Source organism: Gymnoscopelus braueri (assembly GCF_963280865.1).
Source record: "Gymnoscopelus braueri genome assembly, chromosome: 13".
NCBI lineage: Eukaryota > Metazoa > Chordata > Actinopteri > Myctophiformes > Myctophidae > Gymnoscopelus > Gymnoscopelus braueri.
Genome location: NC_137615.1, coordinates 1,599,295 through 1,626,470, shown reverse-complemented (window position 1 = coordinate 1,626,470; position 27,176 = coordinate 1,599,295). Strand labels below are relative to the sequence as shown.

The window sequence follows — 27,176 nt, the reverse complement described above, 5'->3', positions numbered from 1 at the left end:
GCCTTTGTGATTTTGGCGGATAAACAATTACCTCAAGAACAGATATACAAGTAATGTAATATCACTTATATGCCGATAACCCATTTGACTGACCAATTTAAACAATTTTAAACCCTTTTATCCGTCAAATTATTTGCCTAGTTACCTCACTTTGTCTTAGTAGGGCAGAATAGCTTGCACTAAGTAGAACAAAAACACAGTCATAGTGTCTCACAGTGTCTCGCCCCAAAAGCACAATCTATACTACAATCGGCAAACTTGCTGTAACTGGGAAATTGTCAGTTTGTCCGTTTGTCAGTTGCATGTTAGGTTTCGCTTTTGGTTTGCATCATGCAGTTAGGTTTCGCTTTCGTTTTGCGCGTTGCCAAATCATGTGCGAGAAACAAGCACCGGTGTTGCAAGAAACGTCTACACGCTCTTCGCGGCCCGACCTTCTAGTACCATACAAAAGAAAACCAGTTATTGGACAGTTGGACAACCATCTAAATATTTAACCATCTAACCATCTGATAACACCCACCATGGACCATACAACCATCTAACCATCTGATAACACCCACCATGGACCATACAACCATCTAACCATCTGATAACACCCACCATGGACCATACAACCATCTAACCATCTCCATCTGATAACACCAAACCTTAGACCATACAACCATCTAACCATCTCCATCTCTCCATGTCTTCCAGGGTCTTGCCGGTCTTCCAGGTAATGATGGAACCCCCGGACAGAACGGTCAGCCTGGACTTCCAGGCCCCCCCGGACCTCCTGGCCTCGGCGGAGTAAGTAGCCTACTGTACCCGAACTCTGACCCCTATAGACCCACGAGACAGCCAAACTCTGATACAGGCCTTGTTAGGAGTGTGTGTGTGTGTGTGTGTGTGTGTGTGTGTGTGTGTGTGTGTGTGTGTGTGTGTGTGTGTGTGTGTGTGTGTGTGTGTGTGTGTGTGTGTGTGTGTGTGTGTGTGTGTGTGTGTGTGTGTGTGTGTGTGTGTGTGAGTGTGTGCGTGTGAGTGTGTGAAATAAGCAACCAGGTATAGGATATCAAACCCAGAAGAAGCAACTACACTTTAGAAACAAGCCCAAAAAAACACAACTACCAATATTTACAAGCAACTTCACAAAAAAACAAGCCCAAAGTCGCTTATAATAAGCGGACATGGCAACACTGATTAGAGTGTGTTGATGTTCTAACATTCTGTTCACTGGTCGTTGTTCTGAGTGTCTGAACAGAGACAGATTGTTTGCTTCTCTAGAGAGTCTAGAGTCTAGACCGGTTGGTTCTCAAACGTTTTAATAAGAACCCCACACACACTCTGTGAGGGTCCTTTTAGAACCCCCTCAAGGAACGTTGAGGGGTCCCTGGACCTCAGTTTGAGAACCACCCGGTCTAGACAGTATTCAACACACGTCTATAATCTACATGTAAGAAAAGAGCTAAAAATCATGTTTATACATGGGATAAATGGAATTAATTTTAAAAGATTATTGGAACATTGGCATTGTTAGTTAATGAGCATCTACTCTGACATGAATGAACAGAGTGTTTCTGAACCCTTTAGTTCAGAAACACTCTGAGACTCTCTCTGAACTCTGTTATCAATGAATTCACATCAGAGAAGATACTCATTAATGCATTCAGGTTGTGGAGCACGAAGCCACGTGATTGGTTGATTGTTTAGACGCATGATTCACAACCATAAAGCCTTGTAGATCTTCAAGTAACCAGACTGTGTGTGTGTGTGTGTGTGTGTGTGTGTGTGTGTGTGTGTGTGTGTGTGTGTGTGTGTGTGTGTGTGTGTGTGTGTGTGTGTGTGTGTGTGTGTGTGTGTGATTAGATACACATCTGCAGAATGAGTCTCTGTGCAGGGTGAGCTGCATTCCCCCAGATGGCCAGAAGGTGGCGTACCCGTTTCCCGTTCCGGTTCAGTTTCCCATAGCTTCATTTGATTGGCTCAGTAACAGATTTGTACTCATAGAGACACCTCATTGGCTACTGCTGTTCAGTAGAGTGATGTGACATCACAGCCGCCCTATTGACCGGGTCAAGCCATGCTTATACTAATGCATGTATTGATTGGTTGATTTATTGATTGATTGATACCGTTATTTATATTTTTGCAAATGAGGGCAAACCTCATTGCCTTCATTTTCAATGCTGTTGAGATTACAAAAAAGGAAAAAAAGTATCTACTATTGAAAGCATCATAACTCATAATGCATGTATTTCTATTGAAGCAGAAGGTCTCTCCACCATTCATCATAACTCACTGAATTCTCAACCAATCTTAAAGCGGTTCAGTTTGTTACAAACGTCAGACATGTAGTTAAAGTATGATATGACTCAGGATAGTTGTTTATATTAAACTCCTTATCTTACATAGATGGTAACAGTAATGGTTAATAAACAGGTACTTATTTACAACTCAGATATATTTCTTGCAGTGGAGTCGTGGGCAAGTTGTCAATAAGGCGGCGATATTGACTGACAGTCTCAGTGGCCAATGAGGTGTCTACGTACATGACATCATATATGACATCATATGTGTCTATGGGAAACGCATGTGTTTCCGGTTTCAATCCCAGCCAATCAAACAAAGCTGTGAGAATCTGAACCGGAACAGGAAACGTGTATGCCCCCTTGTGGACACCTGGGGTGCTACAGTGATGCACAGAGCCCATAGGGTTAAACATGGAAGTCATATAGAATATGACTGTTAATCTGTATGAAGGCTTTGATTTGAGATCAGATGCCATGTACTGTATAACTCATTTTAAATTATATTGTATAATTCTAACTGTATTGATGTATTAATCATAGAGTGTATTGTAACTGTATTGATGTATTAATCATAGAGTGTATTGTAACTGTATTGTATTGTTTTCTTTCAGAACTTCTCCCCTCAGATGTCTGGTGGATTCGATGAGTCAAAATCTCCTTCAATGCCCGTTCCCGGACCTATGGTACACACACACACACACGCACACGCACACGCACACGCACACGCACACGCACACGCACACACGCACACACACGCACACACACACGATGTCACACTGACGCTCTCTCTGTTTTGATTGACAGGGCCCCATGGGATCCCGTGGCCCCCCTGGATCTCCTGGTTCAAGCGTAAGTACACCACTTCCTGCTTCCTGTTTTAGCCGCCTATGTCACTTCCTGTTTACTTCCTGCTCTATCTCAAGGAGGCAAACACCTTCATGATGGATGTATCTGAATAAACATAAGTGTTACCATGGATACAGCCGTTCATTCATGGATATATATGAGAGCTCATCAGTCCAGCAACCATCAGATCAGATCATTGGAACTTTTAGATGATTTGACCTTATTTTCCTTGCTTTTCTTTCCACTTTCCTGGAAGTCTTTTTTTCCACAGGTGTGATATTTTTTTCACACCTGTGACTGATTCTTCAATATTCTAGATACAAATATCAACTTAATGTAACAGCCAAATATTACAGATAAATATCACAGATACATTTAGACACAATAGATGGAGCATGTCTGCTCTGATAGTGTTTTATTAGTCACCAGTTAATGCACTTAAGGTTCTTTATAGTGAATATGTGGCTCTTTGTCTCCCCCTACAGGGACCTCAGGGATTTACTGGACCTCCTGGTGAGCCTGGTGAGGCTGGTGCTTCTGTGAGTATTATGATTATGAAGGGTTAATAATATATGAATTATAACAGTATAAATGATGTATAATCCATGATTTATGTGTGAATTATAACAGTATAAATGATGCATAATCCATGATTTATGTGTGAATTATAACAGTATAAATTATGTATAATCCATGTTTTATGTGTGAATTATAACAGTATAAATGATGTATAATCCATGGTTTATGTGTGAATTATAACAGTATAAATTATGTATAATCCATGGTTTATGTGTGAATTATAACAGTATAGATGATGTATAATCCATGTTTTATGTGTGAATTATAACAGTATAAATTATGTATAATCCATGGTTTATGTGTGAATTATAACAGTATAAATGATGTATAATCCATGGTTTATGTGTGAATTATAACAGTATAAATTATGTATAATCCATGGTTTATGTGTGAATTATAACAGTATAAATTATGTATAATCCATGGTTTATGTGTGAATTATAACAGTATAAATTATGTATAATCCATGGTTTATTATCCATGGTTGTGTGTAAACGTATAGTGATTATTATTATACCCTATATTATATAGTGGACTCATTTGATCCCACATTGCACTGTGAAAAGTAGCGGTACAACCAATAGTCATAATTATGCAAACGCTGCGTACTAATCATGCCTTTATCTGGCACACAGCAGTTACATCATTAACAGACTGGAGGAGTCAGGCTCCCAAATGTCTTTTTATTTTACTGATGACTTCACAGTCCTGATCGCCCTCTAGAGGCAGTAGGGAGTAGTGAATGAGTGGGTGATTTCAGACCCACAGAGGCTCAGCAGAGAGTTTCCAGTAGTTTATAATACATCACATAGAGGAGTTTATTGTGATTATCCTCCATATTGTAACGATCCAAGCAAGGTGGACTTACCACCAACAAGGTGGTTTTAAAAGGTGACGGTGTGGTCTATTCAACACCAAGCCAAATCAACCTACTGTTACAATACTATTAACAACATAAACACTACAATAACCTACTGTTACAATACTATTAACATGTTACAATACTATTAACATGTTACAATACTATTAACAACATAAACACTACAATAACAACCTACTGTTACAATACTATTAACAACATAAACACTACAATAACAATAACTGTTAAAGTTCAGAACAAGCAGCTACATTATGTTTGATTGAAAACATTACAAACACATAATATTAGCCTCGCCTTTTGTTTGTGCATTTACCAATTATTTTATTGATCTGAATCAATATTTGAGAATTATTAAGATGATACTTAAAACTCTGTACTTACAAACACTCATACTCTCTCTCTTTCTCTCCAGGGCCCCATGGGACCTCGTGGAGCTGCTGGACCCCCTGGCAAGAACGGAGAGGATGTAAGAACACTGACCTTTGACCCCTATATGAATGAATGAATAAATGAACGAATGAATCAATGAATGGATAGTTGGATAAACGTATACATGAGTAGATGGATGGATGGATGGATGGATGGATGGATGGATGAATGTAGTAGTATCAAAAGTATCATAATCTGGTAAATGTCCCCCAACGTCCATGTTGTCAGGTACTGCTGTCCTCACAAGGATAGTAAAACAAACACACTCACACACACACACAGCCAACCCATAATGAACTGGTAGACCTGCTATTATGTCTGTCTGTGGTCTCACACACACACACACACACACACACACACACACACACACACACACACACACACACACACACACACACACACACACACACACACACACAGGCATGGGTGGATATTTTCAGACGCGACACACATGATTGCAGAGAGGTTTTTGAAAATACCCTCTCTCCCTCCCTCTCTGTCTCTCTCTCTGTCTCTCTCTCTCTCTCTCTCTCTCTCTCTCTTTCTCTCTTTCTCTCCTCTCTCTCTCTCTCTCTCTCTCTCTCTCTCTCTCTCAGGGTGAGTCTGGTAAGCCTGGTAGAGGTGGTGAGCGCGGACCAACTGGCGCACAGGTGAGTTACGGCTACATTTCTGTTAAATAATAGCATAACAATAATACTAATCCTCATGATAATAATCCTAATAATAGTGGTATTCATTATGATTATTGATTATGATTGTGTTTGTTTACGTCTCCAGGGTGCTCGTGGATTCCCCGGAACCCCCGGACTTCCTGGAATCAAGGGACACAGAGTGAGTTCAAAATGGCGTCTCCCGCTTTAACGAGCTTTATTGACACGCCATGGAGAGGCAAAACACTTGGATGAAATGCTAAATCAATTCTGTCCTTAACTGTAGCCTACTCTGTCTGTCTGTCTGTCTGTCTGTCTGTCTGTCTGTCTGTCTGTCTGTCTGTCTGTCTGTCTGTCTGTCTGTCTGTCTGTCTGTCTCTCTGTCTCTCTGTCTGTCTGTCTGTCTGTCTGTCTGTCTGTAGGGTTTCAGCGGTCTGGATGGTGCTAAGGGAGATCAGGGCCCTGCTGGACCCAAGGTAAGAATCTCTCTCTGTCTTTCTTTCTCTCTGTCTTGTATTTTTAATGCACATTATTGCTTCTTTGATGCCATCAAACCACTCACTAACGCTCTCTCTCTCTCTCTGTGTGTGTGTGTGTGTGTGTGTGTGTGTGTGTGTGTGTGTGTGTGTGTGTGTGTGTGTGTGTGTGTGTGTGTGTGTGTGTGTGTGTGTGTGTGTGTGTGTGTGTGTGTGTGTGTGTGTGTGTGTGTGTGTGTTTAGGGAGAGGCTGGCTCTTCTGGTGAGAACGGAACTCCAGGTGCCATGGTGAGTTTAAAGACCATACTGTATATTATTAATATATATATATATATATATATATATATATATATATATATATATATATATATATATATATATATATATATATATATATATATATATATATATATACATATATATATATATATATGTGTATATTATGGTGTTAAATAGACAGAACAGTTCCTGTGGCTGCAGAAAGATTAGAGATGAACCTGAGGTGAACCCTGTTCTGATACTGTGACGTCTGGGGTCAGGAAATGGGTGTGGTTTAAAATGTTCAAACATCATCAAAGGGGTGTGGTTTAATGATGTCATTAATGACCGTATCACAAACACCACAGCATGACAGGCAGAGCTACACCAATAGGAGAGCTGTATGGATTCATGAGGATAGAAGGACTTCTGTCAGAAACAGGACTTTGTTAGTCCTGCGGGGAAAGGGTGCCGAGAAGAGGAAAGAGAAAGAATACTGATGAATGTAGAAATAAAAAGATAGTTACAAACACCAGGGTGACAGACCTTCCTATCAGTGTCTCTGAGTGACTGAGCAATGGATGTGAAACTACTTTAGAATCTGTAGTCCTGGGTCTACAGAACAGCTGTAGTCCTGGGTCTACAGAACAGCTGTAGTCCTGGGTCTAAAGAACAGCTGTAGTCCTGGGTCTACAGAACAGCTGTAGTCCTGGGTCTACAGAACAGCTGTAGTCCTGGGTCTACAGAACAGCTGTAGTCCTGGGTCTAAAGAACAGCTGTAGTCCTGGGTCTACAGAACAGCTGTAGTCCTGGGTCTACAGAACAGCTGTAGTCCTGGGTCTACAGAACAGCTGTAGTCCTGGGTCTACAGAACAGCTGTAGTCCTGGGTCTACAGAAGGTAGCATACCTGTTTCCTGTTTCCTGTTTGGGGTTATTTTCTCATAGTTTCATTTGATTGGCTTGGCAGCAGATTTGAACAGGATGTGTTTCTATTCAGGACTACAAAGTGACGCACAGACTGTCAGTAGAAATGATTCTTATAGTTTTAATTGGTCAGTGTCTAATGAGTTGTGTCTGTGTCATGTTTGTGTCATGTTTGTTGACATGATGTTGTTGTCATGGTAACCAACGTGGTGTGTGTTGTCATGCAGGGACCTCGCGGTCTCCCCGGTGAGAGAGGACGTGCTGGACCCAACGGAGCTGCTGTGAGTCTCTCTCTCTCTCTCTCTCTCACACACACACACACACACACACACACACACACACACACACACACACACACACACACACACACACACACACACACACACACACACACACACACACACACACACACACAGACACTGTAACACAGTCATTCTCATCTAGTGGGCCTAGAGCGCCCCCCAGTGGGGGTTCTGTCTCACAGCTCTTCTCAATCCACTGGAAACCCTCAGAAAACAAGAAGGATTCAGTCTATAATATAACTAGTTATATAGTAAATAAGAAAAAGAGGTTGCGCATCAACAATGGGTTCTCAGTGGAGTGCTAGACCCAAATTCAGTATACATATAAAAAAAGGAATAAAAAAAAATTCCAAAAAGGTAGCACATCCAAAAAAATTCAATTAAATGGAGGACAAATTACTCACATTTCCACTTTTTTTATTGGCACACCAATAAATTGAACGCTAAGTTAGTTAGTTATATAGTAGTCTATAATATAACTAGTTATATAGTAGTCTATAATATAACTAGTTATATAGTAGTCTATAATATAACTAGTTATATAGTAGTCTATAATAACTAGTTATATAGTAGTCTATAATATAACTAGTTATATAGTAGTCTATAATATAACTAGTTATATAGTAGTCTATAATATAACTAGTTATATAGTAGTCTATAATATAACTAGTTATATAGTAGTCTATAATATAACTAGTTATATAGTAGTCTATAATATAACTAGTTATATAGTAGTCTATACGGACAATCCTTGTTGGAAAATAGATTGAGAGCATAATATACAAGCCTTATGAAATACCAAATATAATATTCTGATAACAAAATCTTAATTTAAATGCGCTGGAGAAAAGCAGTTCATTTCTGCATTATGCAAGCTTTAGTGAAGTTCCCCTGCTTTTTCCACCGTGCATTTAAAATAACATTTACTGTTTTGAATGTTATTTTAAGCATTTCAGACATTGATTTAGATTTTGGTCAGGTTTGGCCTTATAGACTCTCAGTTTTCTGTGTTTCCTTAATTTTAGATTATATTTTTAAGCAGAATATTTATTTCAATCATTGCAGCTAACAGTGACACAGGATAAGCATTCTATTTATCTGGGTCTGTGGGCCTTGATCATATTGACACACACCCAGATGGGTCTTCAGTTACCACACACACACACACACACACGCACACACGCGCGCACACACACACACACACACACACACACACACACACACACACACACACACACACACACACACACACACACACACACACACACACACACACACACACACACACACAAAAGGTGAATCAATGAATGAACCAATCACATTGTGTGTTACAGGGCGCTCGTGGAAACGATGGTGCTGCTGGTGCTGCTGGACCTCCTGTAAGTCACCCTGTCTCACTCTCTATCATGTCTCACTCTCTATCATGTCTCACTCTCTATCATGTCTCACTCTCTCACCCTGTCTCACTCTCTATCCTGTCTCACTCTCTATCATGTCTCACTCTCTATCATGTCTCACTCTCTCACCCTGTCTCACTCTCTATCCTGTCTCACTCTCTCACTCTGTCTCACTCTCTATCATGTCTCACTCTCTATCATGTCTCACTCTCTCACCCTGTCTCACTCTCTATCATGTCTCACTCTCTCACTCTGTCTCACTCTCTATCATGTCTCACTCTCTATCATGTCTCACTCTCTATCATGTCTCACTCTCTCACCCTGTCTCACTCTCTATCCTGTCTCACTCTCTATCATGTCTCACTCTCTATCATGTCTCACTCTCTCACCCTGTCTCACTCTCTATCCTGTCTCACTCTCTATCATGTCTCACTCTCTATCATGTCTCACTCTCTCACCCTGTCTCACTCTCTATCCTGTCTCACTCTCTCACTCTGTCTCACTCTCTATCATGTCTCACTCTCTCCCCCTGCCTCACTCTCTCACTCTGTGTCACTCTCTATCCTGTCTCACCTCTTATTGTATAATGTTATTGTTATTATTGTTATTATTATTATTATGATAGTTTCTGAATGTCTCTCTCTCTCTCTCTCTCTCTCTCTCTCTCCAGGGTCCTACTGGTCCTTCCGGTCCCCCTGGATTCCCTGGTGGTCCCGGATCTAAGGTACGACCTATGACCCCTCCTGTTATCTGCTTGACCTTTGACCCAAAGAGCCCTCCCATAGGGGTCATGTGATCAGAACAGGAAGTAGCTTGGGTTGAAAACAACATCTTTATCTGTTTGTTCTTTTATAAACATTCCCTCATAACTCTTCCCTAACGTTGCATTTAGTTGTTGCTTGGAGATCAGTTGTTGTCGGCAAGCAACAGCGTCATGTGACACAGGATCATTACTGTCTCAAAGGACTTCACACAGAGTTAGAGTTATAGTTATAGTTATAGTTATAGTTGTAGTTGTAGTTGTAGTTATAGTTTTTATTTAGTTTGACAGATTGCTGTTTGATTTCAGTTTAGTGTTCATTTGTTTTATGATGCAGAAGTAGTTTTAGTTTTTACTTTTAGGAATCGAGCTGCTTTAGTTTTTATTTAGTTTGACTTTTTTAAGGTGTTATGAGGAAATCAAACAATAGAAACCAAGGCATCAATACGACTATTGATGTATTGATATATAATGTGTTGATGTATTGATGTATTGATATATAGATGTATTGATGTATTGATATATAGATGTATTGATGTATTGATGTATTGATGTATTGATATATAGATGTATTGATGTATTGATGTATTGATGTATTGATGTATTGATGTATTGATATATAGATGTATTGATGTATTGATGTATTGATATATAGATGTATTGATGTATTGATATATATATGATATATAATGTATTGATGTATTGATCCACAGGGAGAGCTTGGTGCTCAGGGAGCTCGTGGACCTGAGGGACCCGCTGGAGCCCGTGGAGAGCCTGGTAACCCCGGACCTGCTGGAGCTGCCGGCCCTGCTGTGAGACCCTCTCTATGACCTCTCTATGACCTCTCTATGACCTCACTGTGACCTCACTAGAACCTCTCTATGACCTCTCTATGACCTCTCTATGACCTCACTAGAACCTCTCCACTTCACTAGAACCTCACTAGAACCTCTCTAGAACCTCTCTAGGACCTCTCTATGACCTCACTGTGACCTCACTAGAACCTCTCTAGGACCTCTCTATGACCTCTCTATGACCTCACTGTGACCTCACTAGAACCTCTCTAGGACCTCTCTATGACCTCACTGTGACCTCACTGTGACCTCACTAGAACCTCAGTAGAACCTCTCTAGGACCTCTCTACTTCACTAGAACTCCACTAGAACCTCTCTGGAACTAGAACCTCTGTAGGATCTCTACTTTAGTGGAACTTCACTGTTTCTAAAGGCCACAGGCTGAATCAGCTGCTCATGAGTTCTTCATTCTCTACAGGGAAACAACGGAGCTGATGGAAACACTGGAGCTAAGGGAGCCCCTGTAAGTAACTCTGCACACATACGCACACTACACACACACACACTACACTACACACACACCACACACACACACACACACACACACACACACACACACACACACACACACACACACACACCACACACACACACACACACACACACACACACACACACACACACACACACACACACACACACACACACACACACACACAAAAACAAAACACCTCTGACCAAACCCATCAAACAATCAATAGAATAATCAAATGCCCAAGTCAATATCAAATTCATAGCTATGGCAGGCAATTCAATCAACATAGATACAAATCACATGAACAGAAAATGGCTCAAAGACAAGTGTTGAAGATGGAATGAAGATTAATTCTTCATTCATGACACTTTACATCACTTTTAATACTCCTATTTTACTTAATGACAGTCAGTGCTTTAAAGGTTATTGGTACATGGACTGCATTTACCAATATGACCATATATTATATTATGTTCATTTTGTATATTATTTGTTTTGACAATTCAACAACAACAATGGAACAACCCTGAGCCAAGGAGCTCAGTTAAGGAGCTAAGTTAAGGAGCTAAGTTAAGGAGCTAAGATAAGGAGCTAAGCCAAGGAGCTAAGCCAAGGAGCTAAGTTAAGGAGCTAAGTTAAGGAGCTAAGCCAAGGAGCTAAGTTAAGGAGCTAAGTTAAGGAACTAAGTGAAGGAGCTAAGCCAAGGAACTAAGCCAAGGAGCTAAGTTAAGGAGCTAAGTTAAGGAACTAAGTGAAGGAGCTATGCTGCTAAGCTAAAGAGGACATAGTAAGTGGTTCAAACACAACCTACACACTGGAACCAGTAGAGTTTTATTTAGTGACTGACCGTGTTGTGTTGCTGCCCCCTGCAGGGTGCTGCTGGTATCGCTGGAGCCCCTGGCTTCCCTGGACCCCGTGGACCCCCCGGAGCCCAAGGCGCTGGTGGAGCCGCTGGACCCAAAGGAAACACTGTGAGTTAATGTCTCTTTATCGATTCTCTCTCTCTCTGTGATAAGGAAACACTGTGAGTCAATGTATCTCTATCGATTCTCTCTCTCTCTGTGATAAGGAAATACTGTGAGTCAATGTCTCTCTATCCATTCTCTCTCTCTGTCATACCACAATTGTTAATTGTGTTGTTGTTGTTATTGTTGTTAATTGTGTTTTTATTATTGTGTGGTCCTACAGGGTGAGGTTGGTGCCAACGGAGCTAAGGGAGAGGCCGGTGCCAAGGGAGAGGGCGTAAGTTTACCACACACACACACACACACACACACACACACACACACACACACACACACACACACACACACACACACACACACACTCTCAGGGGTCTATCATAGTGTCCATATTTGCCGGATATGAATAATAACAGAAACAGCACAGAACTTTGCAAGTCATTTAGCTGCTATTTTGGGGAATCCCAAATGATTGTAACCCTCTTACAGACCCTCTTACAGACCCTCTTACAAGCCCAAGGGCCATTAGGTTGTATAATGATGCTCTAGGGGAGAGAGGAGGGAGGGGGTTGACCAGCTGATCTATATCTATTTGTTTTAGTTGTGTTCTCTTTTTAACTGTTTTTTACCTAGGTTTTTAACTGCTTACAACTGATAGTTTTTTATTATTGCATTTATTCCCATTGGTGTAATGTTTTTTAAATGTCCACCATGCTTCTTTTTTATTGACATCTGTATCAATGTATTGCATTGGAGCTGTTGAGCAAATTTCCTTCGGGATGAATAAAGTATATATCTAGTCTAACAGCAGGTTTTACCTGTAACCTATTAACCTGTAAGGAAACCTATTAACCTGTAAGGAAACCTATTAACCTATTAACCTGTAAGGAAACCTATTAACCTGTAAGGAAACCTATTAACCTGTAAGGAAACCTATTAACCTATTAGCTGTTGAGACGCTGTTTAGGAACAACTGCTATTTGGTCATGACTAACCTGTAATGTCTGTGTGTGGCCACCAGGGTGCACCAGGAGCTCAGGGACCCCCAGGCTCAGCTGGTGAGGAGGGTAAACGTGGAGCCCGTGGAGAGCCTGGTGCTGGTGGAGCCCGAGGACCTCCTGGAGAGAGAGTACGTATCCTAACTCCTAACTCCTGTTGTCACCTCCTGTGGGAGCAGATATACGTCTCCATTAATGTGCATCATTTCATAAAGAACGGCAGATACACTAATATTGTTCTGAAGACACGGTGGATCCATCTAGAACAGTGGATCCATCTAGAACAGTGGATCCATCTAGAACAGTGGATCCATCTAGAACAGAGGATCCATCTAGAACAGTGGATCCATCTAGAACAGAGGATCCATCTAGAACAGTGGATCCATCTAGAACAGTGGATCCATCTAGAACAGTGGATCCATCTAGAACAGTGGATCCATCTAGAACAGAGGATCCATCTAGAACAGTGGATCCATCTAGAACAGTGGATCCATCTAGAACAGTGGATCCATCTAGAACAGAGGTTCTCATACAGTTAAACTTCTAAAGGATGCTCATAACTCTCAGTTACAGTACAGTACAGTACAGTACAGTACAGTACAGTACAGTACAGTACAGTACAGTACAGGACATACAGGACACGGCCCTGAGTTGAGGTTTACAGGTCATTGACCTGTTCTTACATTCAGGTGTGTTTGGTTCATAGTGCAGAGCAGCTGTTGTTTGTTACAGTGACGTGGTGTGTTACTGATCAGGGTGTGTTTGTTTTGCTGCACAGGGCGGCCCCGGAGGACGTGGATTCCCTGGTGCTGATGGTGCTGGTGGACCCAAGGTGAGGCGCACTAAACACACACACACACGCACACACACACACACACACACACACACACACACACACACACACACACACACACACACACACACACACACACACACACACACACACACACACGCACACACACAGCACATTGCTAACACACAGTGTGTGTTTTGTGTAGGGTGCCCCTGGTGAGCGTGGAGGCCCTGGAGTTGTTGGACCCAAGGGTGCTACTGGAGAGCCCGGACGCAACGGTGAGCCTGGTATGCCAGGATCTAAGGTGAGACTTTATGTTAATTACATTTATTCACTTTAACACATTACAGTTTGGAGAGAATAACATTAAATAAAATAATATGAATATGACGATGAATCATATTTGTCAACTTTGACCTTTAGGGTATGACTGGTAGCCCAGGAAGCCCCGGACCCGACGGCAAGCTGGGAGCAACTGTAAGTACCTTAAAATATAAGTATTAATACTTATATACTAGTTATAGTATTTATACTTAGTTATATACCAGTTATAAGCACCTAATACACAAGTATTTCTACTTGTGTAAAAGCATGTATGTATTAAATGTATAATAATCATAGTTTTGTGTTTGAAACCCAGGGAGCTTCTGGACAAGATGGCCGCCCTGGACCTCCGGGCCCCGTTGGAGCCAGAGGTCAGCCTGGAGTCATGGGATTCCCCGGACCCAAGGGTGCTGCTGTGAGTATTACACAATACATAGATATAGACCCAAGGGTGCTGCTGTGAGTATTACGTAATACATAGATATAGACCCAAGGGTGCTGCTGTGAGTAATACACAATACATAGATATAGACCCAAGGGTGCTGCTGTGAGTATTACGTAATACATAGATATAGACCCAAGGGTGCTGCTGTGAGTATATTACACAATACATAGATATAGACCCAAGGGTGCTGCTGTGAGTATTACGCAATACATAGATATAGACCCAAGGGTGCTGCTGTGAGCATTACACAATACATAGATATAGACCCAAGGGTGCTGCTGTGAGTAATACACAATACATAGATATAGACCCAAGGGTGCTGCTGTGAGTAATACACAATACATAGATATAGACCCAAGGGTGCTGCTGTGAGTAATACACAATACATAGATATAGACCCAAGGGTGCTGCTGTGAGCATTACACAATACTATTGACAATTTAGGCATTTAGCAGACATAGATATAGAATGTATCCATGAGTTTAAAGTATAGTGGATCATCTCGTTTACCCTGTCTCCTGAATTGAAATGTCTCCTGAATTTCTCCTGATTGTTGGGCAACTAAAGCCAGACTCTATGGCTAGAGAGAGCAATAATGCACATGGCTGTTACACGGCCCACTGATATGCAGCCAGGACCGTTAATGTTAATGTATGTTGGCTTTCAAATGCAAATCACCAAGCCTGACTGTTTAATTGGTTAATTGACGAAGTTTAACAGTTCATCTGTCTGTCTGTCTGTCTGTCTGTCTGTAGGGTGAAGGTGGTAAGCCTGGCGAGAGAGGTGTGATGGGACCCAATGGTGCTACTGTAAGTATTCTATTCTATTCACTTGATATTTACTGACATGATATATTTAGGTAGCGGCAGCCATATTTGTAGTTTCCAAAACAATGATATCCATGTATTATTTTTTCCCAGGGTGCACCTGGCAAGGACGGTGATGTTGGTGCTCCTGGTGCCCCCGGACCCGGTGTAAGTAACACATACACACACACACACACACACACACACACACACACACACACACACACACACACACACACACACACACACACACACACACACACACACACACACACACACTCTGTCTGGCGAAATCTAAATGAAAGCTGGTCGTTAGCACAGCGGCGTGCCGCTAACAAACCCCGCCCACTGCTGTGAAAACCAATCATATCGCCTAGTCAATATGAAGGACCGCCCCAAACACTTTGGAACAGTTCTGCAATCAAGTCTAAAATGTTATCTTAGCAGCCTTTATCCAATCAACAGACAGAAACCATCCTAGTGGGCGGAGCTTTCTTCAAGAGCTCACGCCCCAAGCAGGAAGTCTGAACAATGAAGCCAATGCAGAAGTTACTTCAGCCTGCATTCTGTCTAATGACCAGGAGGAGGCGACTCCAACAGAAGTGACATAGTATAGAAGTCTATGAGAACATGACTCTACCTCTACACTTGAATTATTACCTCAGCAAACACTTTCCTTATGAGTTTGAATTTTCAGTTGCTAGTTTCAAGTCTCCTTCAATTCATCATGATTTTCATTTTGTAAATAATGATCCCATTGAGAGTAAAATAGACGATAAAGTAGGGCATGTTGAGGGCGTGGCTACACTTCATCCAAAAACCAATGAGTCTCCATCCTCCAACACACCTCCATTCACCATCATGTCTACATCCTAACACCTCCATTCACCATCATGTCTACATCCTAACACCTCCATTCACCATCATGTCTACATCCTAACACCTCCATCCACCACCATGTCTACATCCTAACACCTCCATTCACCATCATGTCTACATCCTAACACCTCCATTCACCATCATGTCTACATCCTAACACCTCCATTCACCATCATGTCTACATCCTAACACCTCCATTCACCATCATGTCTACATCCTAACACCTCCATTCACCACCATGTCTACATCCTAACATCTCCATTCAACCATCATGTCTACATCCTAACATCTCCATTCAACCATCATGTCTACATCCTAACATCTCCATTCACCATCATGTCTACATCCTAACACCTCCATTCACCACCATGTCTACATCCTAACATCTCCATTCAACCATCATGTCTACATCCTAACATCTCCATTCACCATCATGTCTACATCCTAACACCTCCATTCACCACCATGTCTACATCCTAACATCTCCATTCACCATCATGTCTACATCCTAACACCTCCATTCACCATCATGTCTACATCCTAACATCTCCATTCACCATCATGTCTACATCCTAACATCTCCATCCACCATCATGTCTACATCCTAACATCTCCATCCACCATCATGTCTACATCCTAACACCTCCATCCACCATCATGTCTACATCCTAACACCTCCATGCACCATCATGTCTACATCCTAACATCTCCATCCACCATCATGTCTACATCCTAACACCTCCATGCACCATCATGTCTACATCCTAACATCTCCATCCACCATCATGTCTACATCCTAACACCTCCATCCACCATCATGTTTAACATCCTAACACCTCCTCTCTTGTCCTCAGGGACCCGCTGGAGAGAGAGGAGAGCCCGGTGCAGCTGGACCCCCAGGATTCCAGGGACTTCCCGGACCCCAGGGAGCCGTCGGAGAGAGTGGCAAACCTGGAGAGCAGGTACTGTAGCCTTCATAGGCAAAAACGATATTTTATGAATCTATGAATGAAATATATATAAATATGTATTGCTTTCAGAAGGCGAGTGACGTATGACAATACTTTCTCTCCCTCTCTCTCTCTCTCTCTCTCTCTCTCCCTCTCTCTCTCCAGGGTCTGTCTGGTGAGGCCGGTCAGGCCGGACCTGCTGGATCTAGAGTAAGTACATCTTCTGCATCATCTTCATCATCATCACTGGACTACTGCTACTGTAGAGATGATCAGATTATGATTTCATAGAAGTGAATCCCACCTGATAGACTAACACCCCCCCTCTCTCTCTCTCTCTCTCTCTCTCTCTCTCTCAGGGCGACAGAGGATTCCCAGGAGAGCGTGGAGCACCAGGTCCTCTCGGACCCGCCGGAGCTCGTGGTTCCCCCGGATCTGCTGGAAACGACGGTGCCAAGGTGAGACTGGACACAGGCAGGGTCACCAGGTCACCACCATGACCTCAGGCAGGGTCACCAGGTCACCACCATGACCTTAGGCAGGGTCACCACCCTGACCTCAGGCAGGGTCACCAGGTCACCACCATGACCTCAGGCAGGGTCACCAGGTCACCTAGCCTGGCATTGGCTAATAGCATTAGCCAATGCCATCGGTTGATACCGTGGATTCACTCTCACGTTCCTCCCCGGTATCAGTCTGTTGGGCCCATAGGGTTAGGGTTAGGGTTAGGGTTAGGGTTAGGGTTAGGGGCCCATAGGGAGCGAGTATGAGAAATGAGAAAATTATTTTGATGCTTTTCACTGTCGTACGGACAGCAGTTGAAACGCAGTCCCTGATTGGCCCGATCGTTTTCTGGCTACAGGTCACCACTCTGACCTGAGCCTTGCTACAGTTGATCCATGAGGTCATACATGACATGATCCATGAGGTCATACATGACATGATCCATGAGGTCATACATGACATGATCCATGAGGTCATACATGACATGATCCATGAGGTCATACATGACATGATCCATGAGGTCATACATGACATGATCCATGAGGTCATACATGACATGATCCATGAGGTCATACATGACATGATCCATGAGGTCATACATGACATGATCCATGAGGTCATACATGACATGATCCATGAGGTCATACATGACATGATCCATGAGGTCATACATGACATGATCCATGAGGTCATACATGACATGATCCATGAGGTCATACATGACATGATCCATGAGGTCATACATGACATGATCCATGAGGTCATACATGACATGATCCATGAGGTCATACATGACATGATCCATGAGGTCATACATGACATGATCCATGAGGTCATACATGACATGATCCATGAGGTCATACATGACATGATCCATGAGGTCATACATGACATGATCCATGAGGTCATACATGACATGATCCATGAGGTCATACATGACATGATCCATGAGGTCATACATGACATGATCCATGAGGTCATACATGACATGATCCATGAGGTCATACATGACATGATCCATGAGGTCATACATGACATGATCCATGAGGTCATACATGACATGATCCATGAGGTCATACATGACATGATCCATGAGGTCATACATGACATGATCCATGAGGTCATACATGACATGATCCATGAGGTCATACATGACATGATCCATGAGGTCATACATGACATGATCCATGAGGTCATACATGACATGATCCATGAGGTCATACATGACATGATCCATGAGGTCATACATGACATGATCCATGAGGTCATACATGACATGATCCATGAGGTCATACATGACATGATCCATGAGGTCATACATGACATGATCCATGAGGTCATACATGACATGATCCATGAGGTCATACATGACATGACATCAATCTGCTATGAAAATGGAAACGAATAAATAAATTGGCCGATGAAAAGAATAATTGACATCCTGATATTTATGGAGTCGGCCTGGCATAGCGGTTACACTGAACGTCTCCTACCCTTCCTCCTCCTCCTCCTCCTCATCACTACCTGTCCCTCCTCTTCCTCCAGGGAGATGCTGGAACCCCAGGAGCCTCCGGAGCTCAGGGACCCCCTGGCCTCCAGGGAATGCCTGGAGAGAGAGGAGCCGCTGGCCTGCCCGGACTCAAGGGAGACAGAGTAAGTTAGGACTAACGTTGTTTTATGCTTTTTCTTTTCTTTTTTGCTGTATTGTTAAATTAGTAATAATTAGTAATTGTATTGTTGCTCTGTAAAGCACTTTGAGCTGCATTTCATGTCATGAAAGGTGCTATACAAATAAAGTGTATTATTATTATTAAGCCATCATAACTCCTACATCACTCTCTCTCCTCCAGGGTGACCATGGTGCTAAGGGAGCTGATGGAGCCCCCGGTAAGGACGGTATTCGTGGTATGACCGGACCCATCGGACCCCCTGGACCCGGTGGAGCTCCTGGTGACAAGGGAGAGGGTGGTCCCGTCGGCGTTGTTGGACCTACTGGAGCCCGCGGAGCCCCTGTGAGGACCTGTCTGTCTGTCTGTCTGTCTGTCTGTCTGTCTGTCTGTCTGTTTTGACATAATATGCAGTGAGACAAACAGATGATTAGAAATGTAAATAGACTGAATAGACGTGTAAATTATTAGTGCTTTTACAGTACTGTAGTTTGATACATTAGTACTGTAGTTTGATACATTAGTACTGTAGTTTGATACATTAGTACTGTAGTTTGATACATTAGTACTGTAGTTTGCTGTGTTCACTACAAAGATACAGGCTACCATTCTTTGCCAATGTAAGCCCAGTGACATGGAGATACAAAGATACATGAAGATACAAAGATACATGGGACGTTTGTAGATACGTTTGTAGCTACAAAAGCTACACCAGCTACAAAAGCTACAAAAAAGTTGAGCTGGTTTCAGCTTCAGCTACGAAGCTACAAACATGCTGTGTAGCTTTGTGTGTGTGTGCGTGTGCGTGTGCGTGTGTGTGTGTGTGTGTGTGTGTGTGTTCACACTGGCGTTCACACTGCCAGACTTAAGGGCTGTTGACATCAAGCATGAGAACTATAACGGTCATTCCTTGAGTGTCCACACTGATGAACTATAACTTTGTTCTGTAAACAGTGGCTCCAAACCAGATAGAAAGAGATCTCATCTGATTATTAATTATTAAAGACATATGTGGCAATAGGCAATATGGATAATCATCTGATCATGAATTACAAGGAGGTGAGATAGTTTAGGCTACCTGAGGTAAAGCTAGCTAGCCTGCCAGCTAGCGTTAGCTCTTCACAATGGCTTCCTCATCCCCGTTAATAACAATAACAGAACTACCACCGTGACCATCTGCATCCCAGATGTCCCTCTGGTGGATTCTGATTGGCTGTCAGTGTTTCTGATAGCGATCCAAACCATATGGTCCACCTCCATGTGGGCGGAGTCGTCCATTATTAAAGCCACAATATAGTCAATATGGGTATGTAGGGTCCTCTGTGTGTCCTCCTCGGGGTGATACAGTCATAGTTATACTTATGAATATGGGTATGTTGGGTCCTTTACATGCATTATGTTATGAACATGTAGGTGTTAACGTGACATGTGTGTGTCCTCCTCCTCAGGGTGAGCGTGGAGAGTCTGGTGCTCCTGGACCTGCTGGATTCGCTGGACCCCCTGTACGTAGCTCCTCCTACTCCTACTGCTCTCTGATGACATCAATCATACTCATATGACATCATTGATATGTCTCTCTCTGATGACATCATATATTACATCATCGTTGTGCTCTCTCTCTCTCTCTCTCTCTCAGGGTGCTGATGGTCAGCCTGGTGCTAAGGGAGAGGCTGGAGATAACGGTGCTAAGGGAGACGGTGGAGCCCCCGGCGCTGCTGGACCCACTGGAGCCGCCGGACCTCAGGTTGGAACACAAACAAACACACACACACACTCACAAAAAAACAAAAAACACACACACACAAACTATTGGTGGGTTGCATTGGTTTGATTGACTCTTTGCCTCATCCAATCACAGGGTCCCGTTGGAAACACCGGAGCCAAGGGAAGCCGTGGCCCCGCCGGACCTCCTGTAAGCACCTCCCCTTGACCTCCTGACCTCAACATTTGTTTAACCAACAACAGAATGTAAACAAGGATCATTAAGCAACCTCTCTCTCTCTCTCTCTCTCTCTCTCTCTCTCTCTCTCTCTCTCTCAGGGTGCTACTGGATTCCCTGGTGCTGCTGGTAGAGTCGGACCTCCCGGCCCCTCTGTAAGTACTTCCTGTGACATCATGACAACTTCCTGTACGGCCATTACAACCTTGTCCATGTAGCGCTCGAGATTCGAACCCGGGTCTACCCTCAAAACACTGAAGCTAAACATCTTATCCACTAGCCTAAAGGGGAATCCCCCTCCGGGCAGATCTACAAGCTCAAAAAGCTTTTGAGCTTGTAGATCTGCTGTTTTTGAATTGGAATCCTAAATTAGTTTTTGCTATTTTTGAATTGGAATCCTGAAAAGTAACATTTTTATTTAATTTCAAATGCATTTAGTTACTTATGTTAACTTTATGAACTTAAATACAAATACATTGGACATAAAAAAGACGAGTCATGTGGCATGGTATAGACTTTACTTCTCCTAAGGATCAGGGTCATTTGTATTGTCTCTCTCTCTCAGGGTAACTCTGGACCCCCTGGCCCCGCTGTATTGTGATGTGATGTGATGTGTGTGTCTCTCTCTCTCAGGGTAACTCTGGACCCCCCGGCCCCGCTGGACCCGCAGGTAAAGAAGGACAGAAGGGTAACCGTGGAGAGACCGGACACGCCGGTCGCCCCGGTGAGCTCGGTGCTGCCGGACCCCCAGGAGCCCAGGGAGAGAAGGGTAACCCCGGTGGAGAGGGAGCTCCCGTAAGTAACGACATTGATGATTATTTTACCATTATTTGTCCCAAGTTGGTAATGTTGTACCGCAGCAAATATAAAAACACAAAGATCAGCCATGTAACAGATATAATACACTGCACCCCAAGTCAATAGAACAACCATTACACCTGAATCACTCATTAATAAAAACACCTTCATCATCACCCTCACCACTCTCACAAGGTGACGACGACGGGCCAATCACCTGCCATCACACACCTGATCAAATACAAATAAATGACAGACCCTATAAAAGCTACAAAACACCATCCTCAGCGTCTTGTCCGTCTGAACTTTAGACATTTTCCTTGAACAGAAGAGGGACTGCTGGCAAATCAAATGTCAGGCGGTTGTCAATAACGCAACCAAAATAATGTATAGGTGGTTACCTAGGTTACCAAGCCCACTGTGTGATCATTGATAACACTGCTCCGGTAGTCTTGGAGACATTAAGTTATAAAAACACTTATTTAGTGATACATAACTACTTAACAGAAACTACACATCCTGATGTCTAATGAAGTGTCTCTATGTCTCCCCCTACAGGGTTCTTCTGGTATTCCCGGCCCATTGGGTATTGCAGGACAGAGAGGTATTGTCGGTCTTCCTGGACAGAGAGGAGAGAGAGGTTTCCCTGGACTCCCCGGACCCAGCGTGAGTTAACTAGTCCTCAACTAACCCTAGTTAACTATTAGTACTGTTAGCAGTAGACCCAATGTGAGTTAAATAGTCCTTAACTAACCCTAGTTAACTATTAGTACTGTTAGCATTAGACCCAGTGTGAGTTAAATAGTCCTTAACTAACCCTAGTTAACTATTAGTACTGTTAGCATTAGACCCAGCGTGAGTTAACTAGTACTTAACTAACCCTAGTTAACTATTAGCACTGTCAGCAGTAGACCCAATGTGAGTTAACTAGTCCTTAACTAACCCTAGTTAACTATTAGTACTGTTAGCATTAGACCCAGTGTGAGTTAACTAGTCCTTAACTAACCCTAGTTAACTATTAGTACTGTTAGCATTAGACCCAGTGTGAGTTAACTAGTACTTAACTAACCCTAGTTAACTATTAGTACTGTTAGCATTAGACCCAGTGTGCAAGTTAACTAGTCCTTAACTAACCCTAAACTATTAGTACTGTTAGCATTAGATCCAGTGTGAGTTCATTAAACCTAATGAACTAGTCTATTACTAGTTCTGTTAATAATTAACTATCGCTAGTTGTATATGACTAATACTGCTAGCAATAGTTTACTGCCCTTAGCTTACTGTTAGCAATATTGAACTTCCCCAGTTATTACTAGTACTACTAGTAGCTCTATTAGTGAGCTAGTACATAGGATTGGTCAGTAGCTCTAAGCTGTGATTGGTTCCGTACAGTGATTGGTCAGTAGCTCTAAGCTGTGATTGGTTCCGTACAGTGATTGGTCGGTAGTTCTAAGCTGTGATTGGTTCCGTACAGTGATTGGTCGGTAGCTCTAAGCTGTGATTGGTTCCGTACAGTGATTGGTCGGTAGTTGTAAGCTGTGATTGGTTCCGTACAGTGATTGGTCGGTAGTTCTAAGCTGTGATTGGTTCCGTACAGGGAGAGGTCGGTAAGCAGGGATCCGGTGGCCCAGGAGGAGAGCGTGGACCACCAGGACCAATGGGACCATCTGGACTTGGCGGTGCCCCTGGTGAGGCTGGACGTGAGGTATGTACATTTATATATAAACATATATAACCATTAACATGGTGACATACAGTAACTCATTTATATATAAACATATGTCACCATTAACATGGTGACATACAGTAACTCATTTATATATAAACATATATAATCATTAACATGGTGACATACAGTAACTCATTTATATATAAACATATATAACCATTAACATGGTGACATACAGTAACTCATTTATATATAAACATATGTCACCATTAACATGGTGACATACAGTAACTCATTTATATATAAACATATACCAGTAACTCATTTATATATAAACATATGTCACCATTAACATGGTGACATACAGTAACTCATTTATATATAAACATATATAATCATTAACATGGTGACATACAGTAACTCATTTATATATAAACATATGTCACCATTAACTCTTTGACTGCGGACGACGCGATAACGCGTCAAGTGCTACTTTGTCCAGTTGGCCGTCGACGCGCTCGACGCGCTGGACGCGCGTTCATTGTTTAATCTCTGATTGCGCTATGCTGCTTAATATTCAATGTTATTCTCAAGTTCCACTTACTTCACGGACATCTGCATCCGGTTTCATGACCTGGATTCCGTTTCCGGTTTTTGATTCTTTTCCCCAGTCATTTTCGTCCAAAATAGGTAAATAAACGGTCTTTCACACGGTATGACGGACAAACGGACAGTTTCTCTTCTATAATCTATGGTCTGGGTGACGATCAGTCATCGCCGTCGTATATCACAACGTAATTTTCGCCGATCAAAACAATGGGGGGGACGTCACATCCGTTTTCATGTTTTTCCTTGTCTAATCTATGAAGAAGGGTGAGAGAGACCCAACGACATGATCAAAGCTGTCATGTGCTGCGCTCTAGTGGCGGATTTGTGCTGGGTCTTTACATTATGTGTCCTTAAATTATTTTCATGAGAAAAATTCAAAATATAAAAATAAAAAAACATGAAAATTGCTGGCACTGGGGGAGTACTTTATGAAAATACTCTGGCAGTCAAAGAGTTAACATGGTGACATACAGTAACTCATTTATATATAAACATATGTCACCATTAACATGGTGACATACAGTAACTCATTTATATATAAACATATATAACCATTAACATGGTGACATACAGTAACTCATTATATATAAACATATATAATCATTAACATGGTGACATACAGTAACTCATTTATATATAAACATATGTCACCATTAACATGGTGACATACAGTAACTCATTTATATATAAACATATATAACCATTAACATGGTGACATACAGTAACTCATTTATATATAAACATATGTCACCATTAACATGGTGACATACATGCGTCACATGATGAATCCAGATCTACATCAGGGTGTGTTTGTTTTGTGTTGCAGGGCGCCCCCGGTAACGAGGGAGCTGCTGGACGCGACGGTGCTGCTGGACCCAAGGTCAGTACCACACACACACACACACACACACACACACACACACACACACACACACACGCTCTCTTATCTTATCTTATGTTATCTTAACTGATGACCATTCTGTGTGTTGATTGGTTGGTTGTAGGGAGACCGTGGTGAGTCTGGTGCTGCTGGTGCCCCCGGTGCTCCTGGACCCCCCGGAGCCGCAGGACCCGTTGGACCCGCTGGAAAGTCTGGTGACCGTGGAGAGAGTGTGAGTACAACCCCCCCAGATACACCTAGAACCCACCAGAACCTCCTGGAATCCCCAAGACCACCTAGAACCCACCAGATCCACCTAGAACCCACCAGATCCACCTAGAACCCACCAAAACCTCCTAGAACCCACCAAGACAACCTAACGAAAAAACTAGACCACATTGAACCAATCTAGACCACATAGAACCCATGTAGACCACCTAGAACCCACTAGAATCACATAGAACCGTTGAGAGTCCATCAGGACCTCACTGACCTCCCCAGGTCCACCTAGAACTCCCCAGAACCTCATAGAATACCTGCACAACCTCATAGGATCTTCTCCTGAATGAATCTAGAGACATAAGAAGTTCCGTTGTTCGTTTTAGTTCGACTTGAAACACCGACTGATCCTCTCTCTCTCTCTCTCTCTCTCTCTCTCTCTCTCTCTCTCTCTCTAGGGCCCCGCTGGTCCTGCTGGAGCTGCTGGTATTGCTGGTCCTCGTGGACCTGCTGTAAGTAACTATGAACTATGAACGTTTAAAAATGCACCCGTACTGTGTTGTGTTGTGTTGCACATAGTGCCTTGTGTTGTGTTGTGTTGCACATAGTGCCTTGCCTTGCTCAACTGTAGTGCTGACAACCTTCCCGCTCTCTTCAGGGCACCGCCGGCGCTCGTGGAGACAAGGGAGAGACCGGAGAGGCAGGAGAGAGAGGCATGAAGGGACACCGAGGATTCACTGGCATGCAGGGACCCCCCGGACCCCCTGTAAGACTCTCACCGTGGTCTTTGTTATAGCTGTGAACTCTGTGGAACTACATCCTTATAGTTATAGTTATGCTGTAGTTATAGTGCTTCCTGTGAACTCTTTCTAGTTATAGTTATGCTGTAGTTATAGTGCTTCCTGTGAACTCTTTCTAGTTATAGTTATGCTGTAGTTATAGTGCTTCCTGTGAACTCTTTCTAGTTATAGTTATGCTGTAGTTATAGTGCTTCCTGTGAACTCTTTCTAGTTATAGTTATGCTGTAGTTATAGCGCTTCCTGTGAACTCTTTATAGTTATAGTTATGCTGTAGTTATAGTGCTTCCTGTGAACTCTTTATAGTTATAGTTATGCTGTAGTTATAGTGCTTCCTGTGAACTCTTTATAGTTATAGTTATGCTGTAGTTATAGTGCTTCCTGTGAACTCTTTATAGTTATAGTTATGCTGTAGTTATAGTGCTTCCTGTGAACTCTTTATAGTTATAGTTATGCTGTAGTTATAGTGCTTCCTGTGAACTCTTTATAGTTATAGTTATGCTGTAGTTATAGTGCTTCCTGTGAACTCTTTATAGTTATAGTTATGCTGTAGTTATAGTGCTTCCTGTGAACTCTTTATAGTTATAGTTATGCTGTAGTTATAGTGCTTCCTGTGAACTCTTTATAGTTATAGTTATGCTGTAGTTATAGTGCTTCCTGTGAACTCTTTATAGTTATAGTTATAGTTATGCTGTAGTTATAGTGCTTCCTGTGAACTCTTTATAGTTATAGTTATAGTTATAGTTATGCTGTAGTTATAGTTATAGTTATAGTTATGCTGTAGTTATAGTTATAGTTATAGTTATAGTTATAGTTAT

General features: G+C 42.4%; 1 protein-coding gene across 1 annotated transcript in view; it reads left to right on the top strand.

Annotated features, from left to right (window-relative positions):
• The window catches only part of LOC308098957 (uncharacterized protein), a 40,359-nt gene that overhangs the window by 7,981 nt on the left and 5,202 nt on the right, over positions 1-27,176 (top strand). The window contains exons 5-43 of the mRNA XM_080447427.1: positions 697-789; positions 2,900-2,971; positions 3,093-3,137; positions 3,620-3,673; positions 5,006-5,059; positions 5,619-5,672; positions 5,800-5,853; positions 6,095-6,148; positions 6,392-6,436; positions 7,559-7,612; positions 8,968-9,012; positions 9,701-9,754; positions 10,504-10,602; positions 11,063-11,107; positions 11,992-12,090; positions 12,308-12,361; positions 13,103-13,210; positions 13,858-13,911; positions 14,078-14,176; positions 14,296-14,349; positions 14,513-14,611; positions 15,397-15,450; positions 15,562-15,615; positions 17,181-17,288; positions 17,442-17,486; positions 17,636-17,734; positions 19,326-19,433; positions 19,631-19,792; positions 20,896-20,949; positions 21,084-21,191; positions 21,306-21,359; positions 21,488-21,541; positions 22,020-22,181; positions 22,743-22,850; positions 23,782-23,889; positions 25,289-25,342; positions 25,467-25,574; positions 26,020-26,073; positions 26,220-26,327. Of these exons, the coding sequence (XP_080303553.1) occupies positions 697-789; positions 2,900-2,971; positions 3,093-3,137; positions 3,620-3,673; positions 5,006-5,059; positions 5,619-5,672; positions 5,800-5,853; positions 6,095-6,148; positions 6,392-6,436; positions 7,559-7,612; positions 8,968-9,012; positions 9,701-9,754; positions 10,504-10,602; positions 11,063-11,107; positions 11,992-12,090; positions 12,308-12,361; positions 13,103-13,210; positions 13,858-13,911; positions 14,078-14,176; positions 14,296-14,349; positions 14,513-14,611; positions 15,397-15,450; positions 15,562-15,615; positions 17,181-17,288; positions 17,442-17,486; positions 17,636-17,734; positions 19,326-19,433; positions 19,631-19,792; positions 20,896-20,949; positions 21,084-21,191; positions 21,306-21,359; positions 21,488-21,541; positions 22,020-22,181; positions 22,743-22,850; positions 23,782-23,889; positions 25,289-25,342; positions 25,467-25,574; positions 26,020-26,073; positions 26,220-26,327 (2,991 nt within the window). The remainder of the gene's footprint in view (positions 1-696; positions 790-2,899; positions 2,972-3,092; positions 3,138-3,619; positions 3,674-5,005; positions 5,060-5,618; positions 5,673-5,799; positions 5,854-6,094; positions 6,149-6,391; positions 6,437-7,558; positions 7,613-8,967; positions 9,013-9,700; positions 9,755-10,503; positions 10,603-11,062; positions 11,108-11,991; positions 12,091-12,307; positions 12,362-13,102; positions 13,211-13,857; positions 13,912-14,077; positions 14,177-14,295; positions 14,350-14,512; positions 14,612-15,396; positions 15,451-15,561; positions 15,616-17,180; positions 17,289-17,441; positions 17,487-17,635; positions 17,735-19,325; positions 19,434-19,630; positions 19,793-20,895; positions 20,950-21,083; positions 21,192-21,305; positions 21,360-21,487; positions 21,542-22,019; positions 22,182-22,742; positions 22,851-23,781; positions 23,890-25,288; positions 25,343-25,466; positions 25,575-26,019; positions 26,074-26,219; positions 26,328-27,176) is intronic.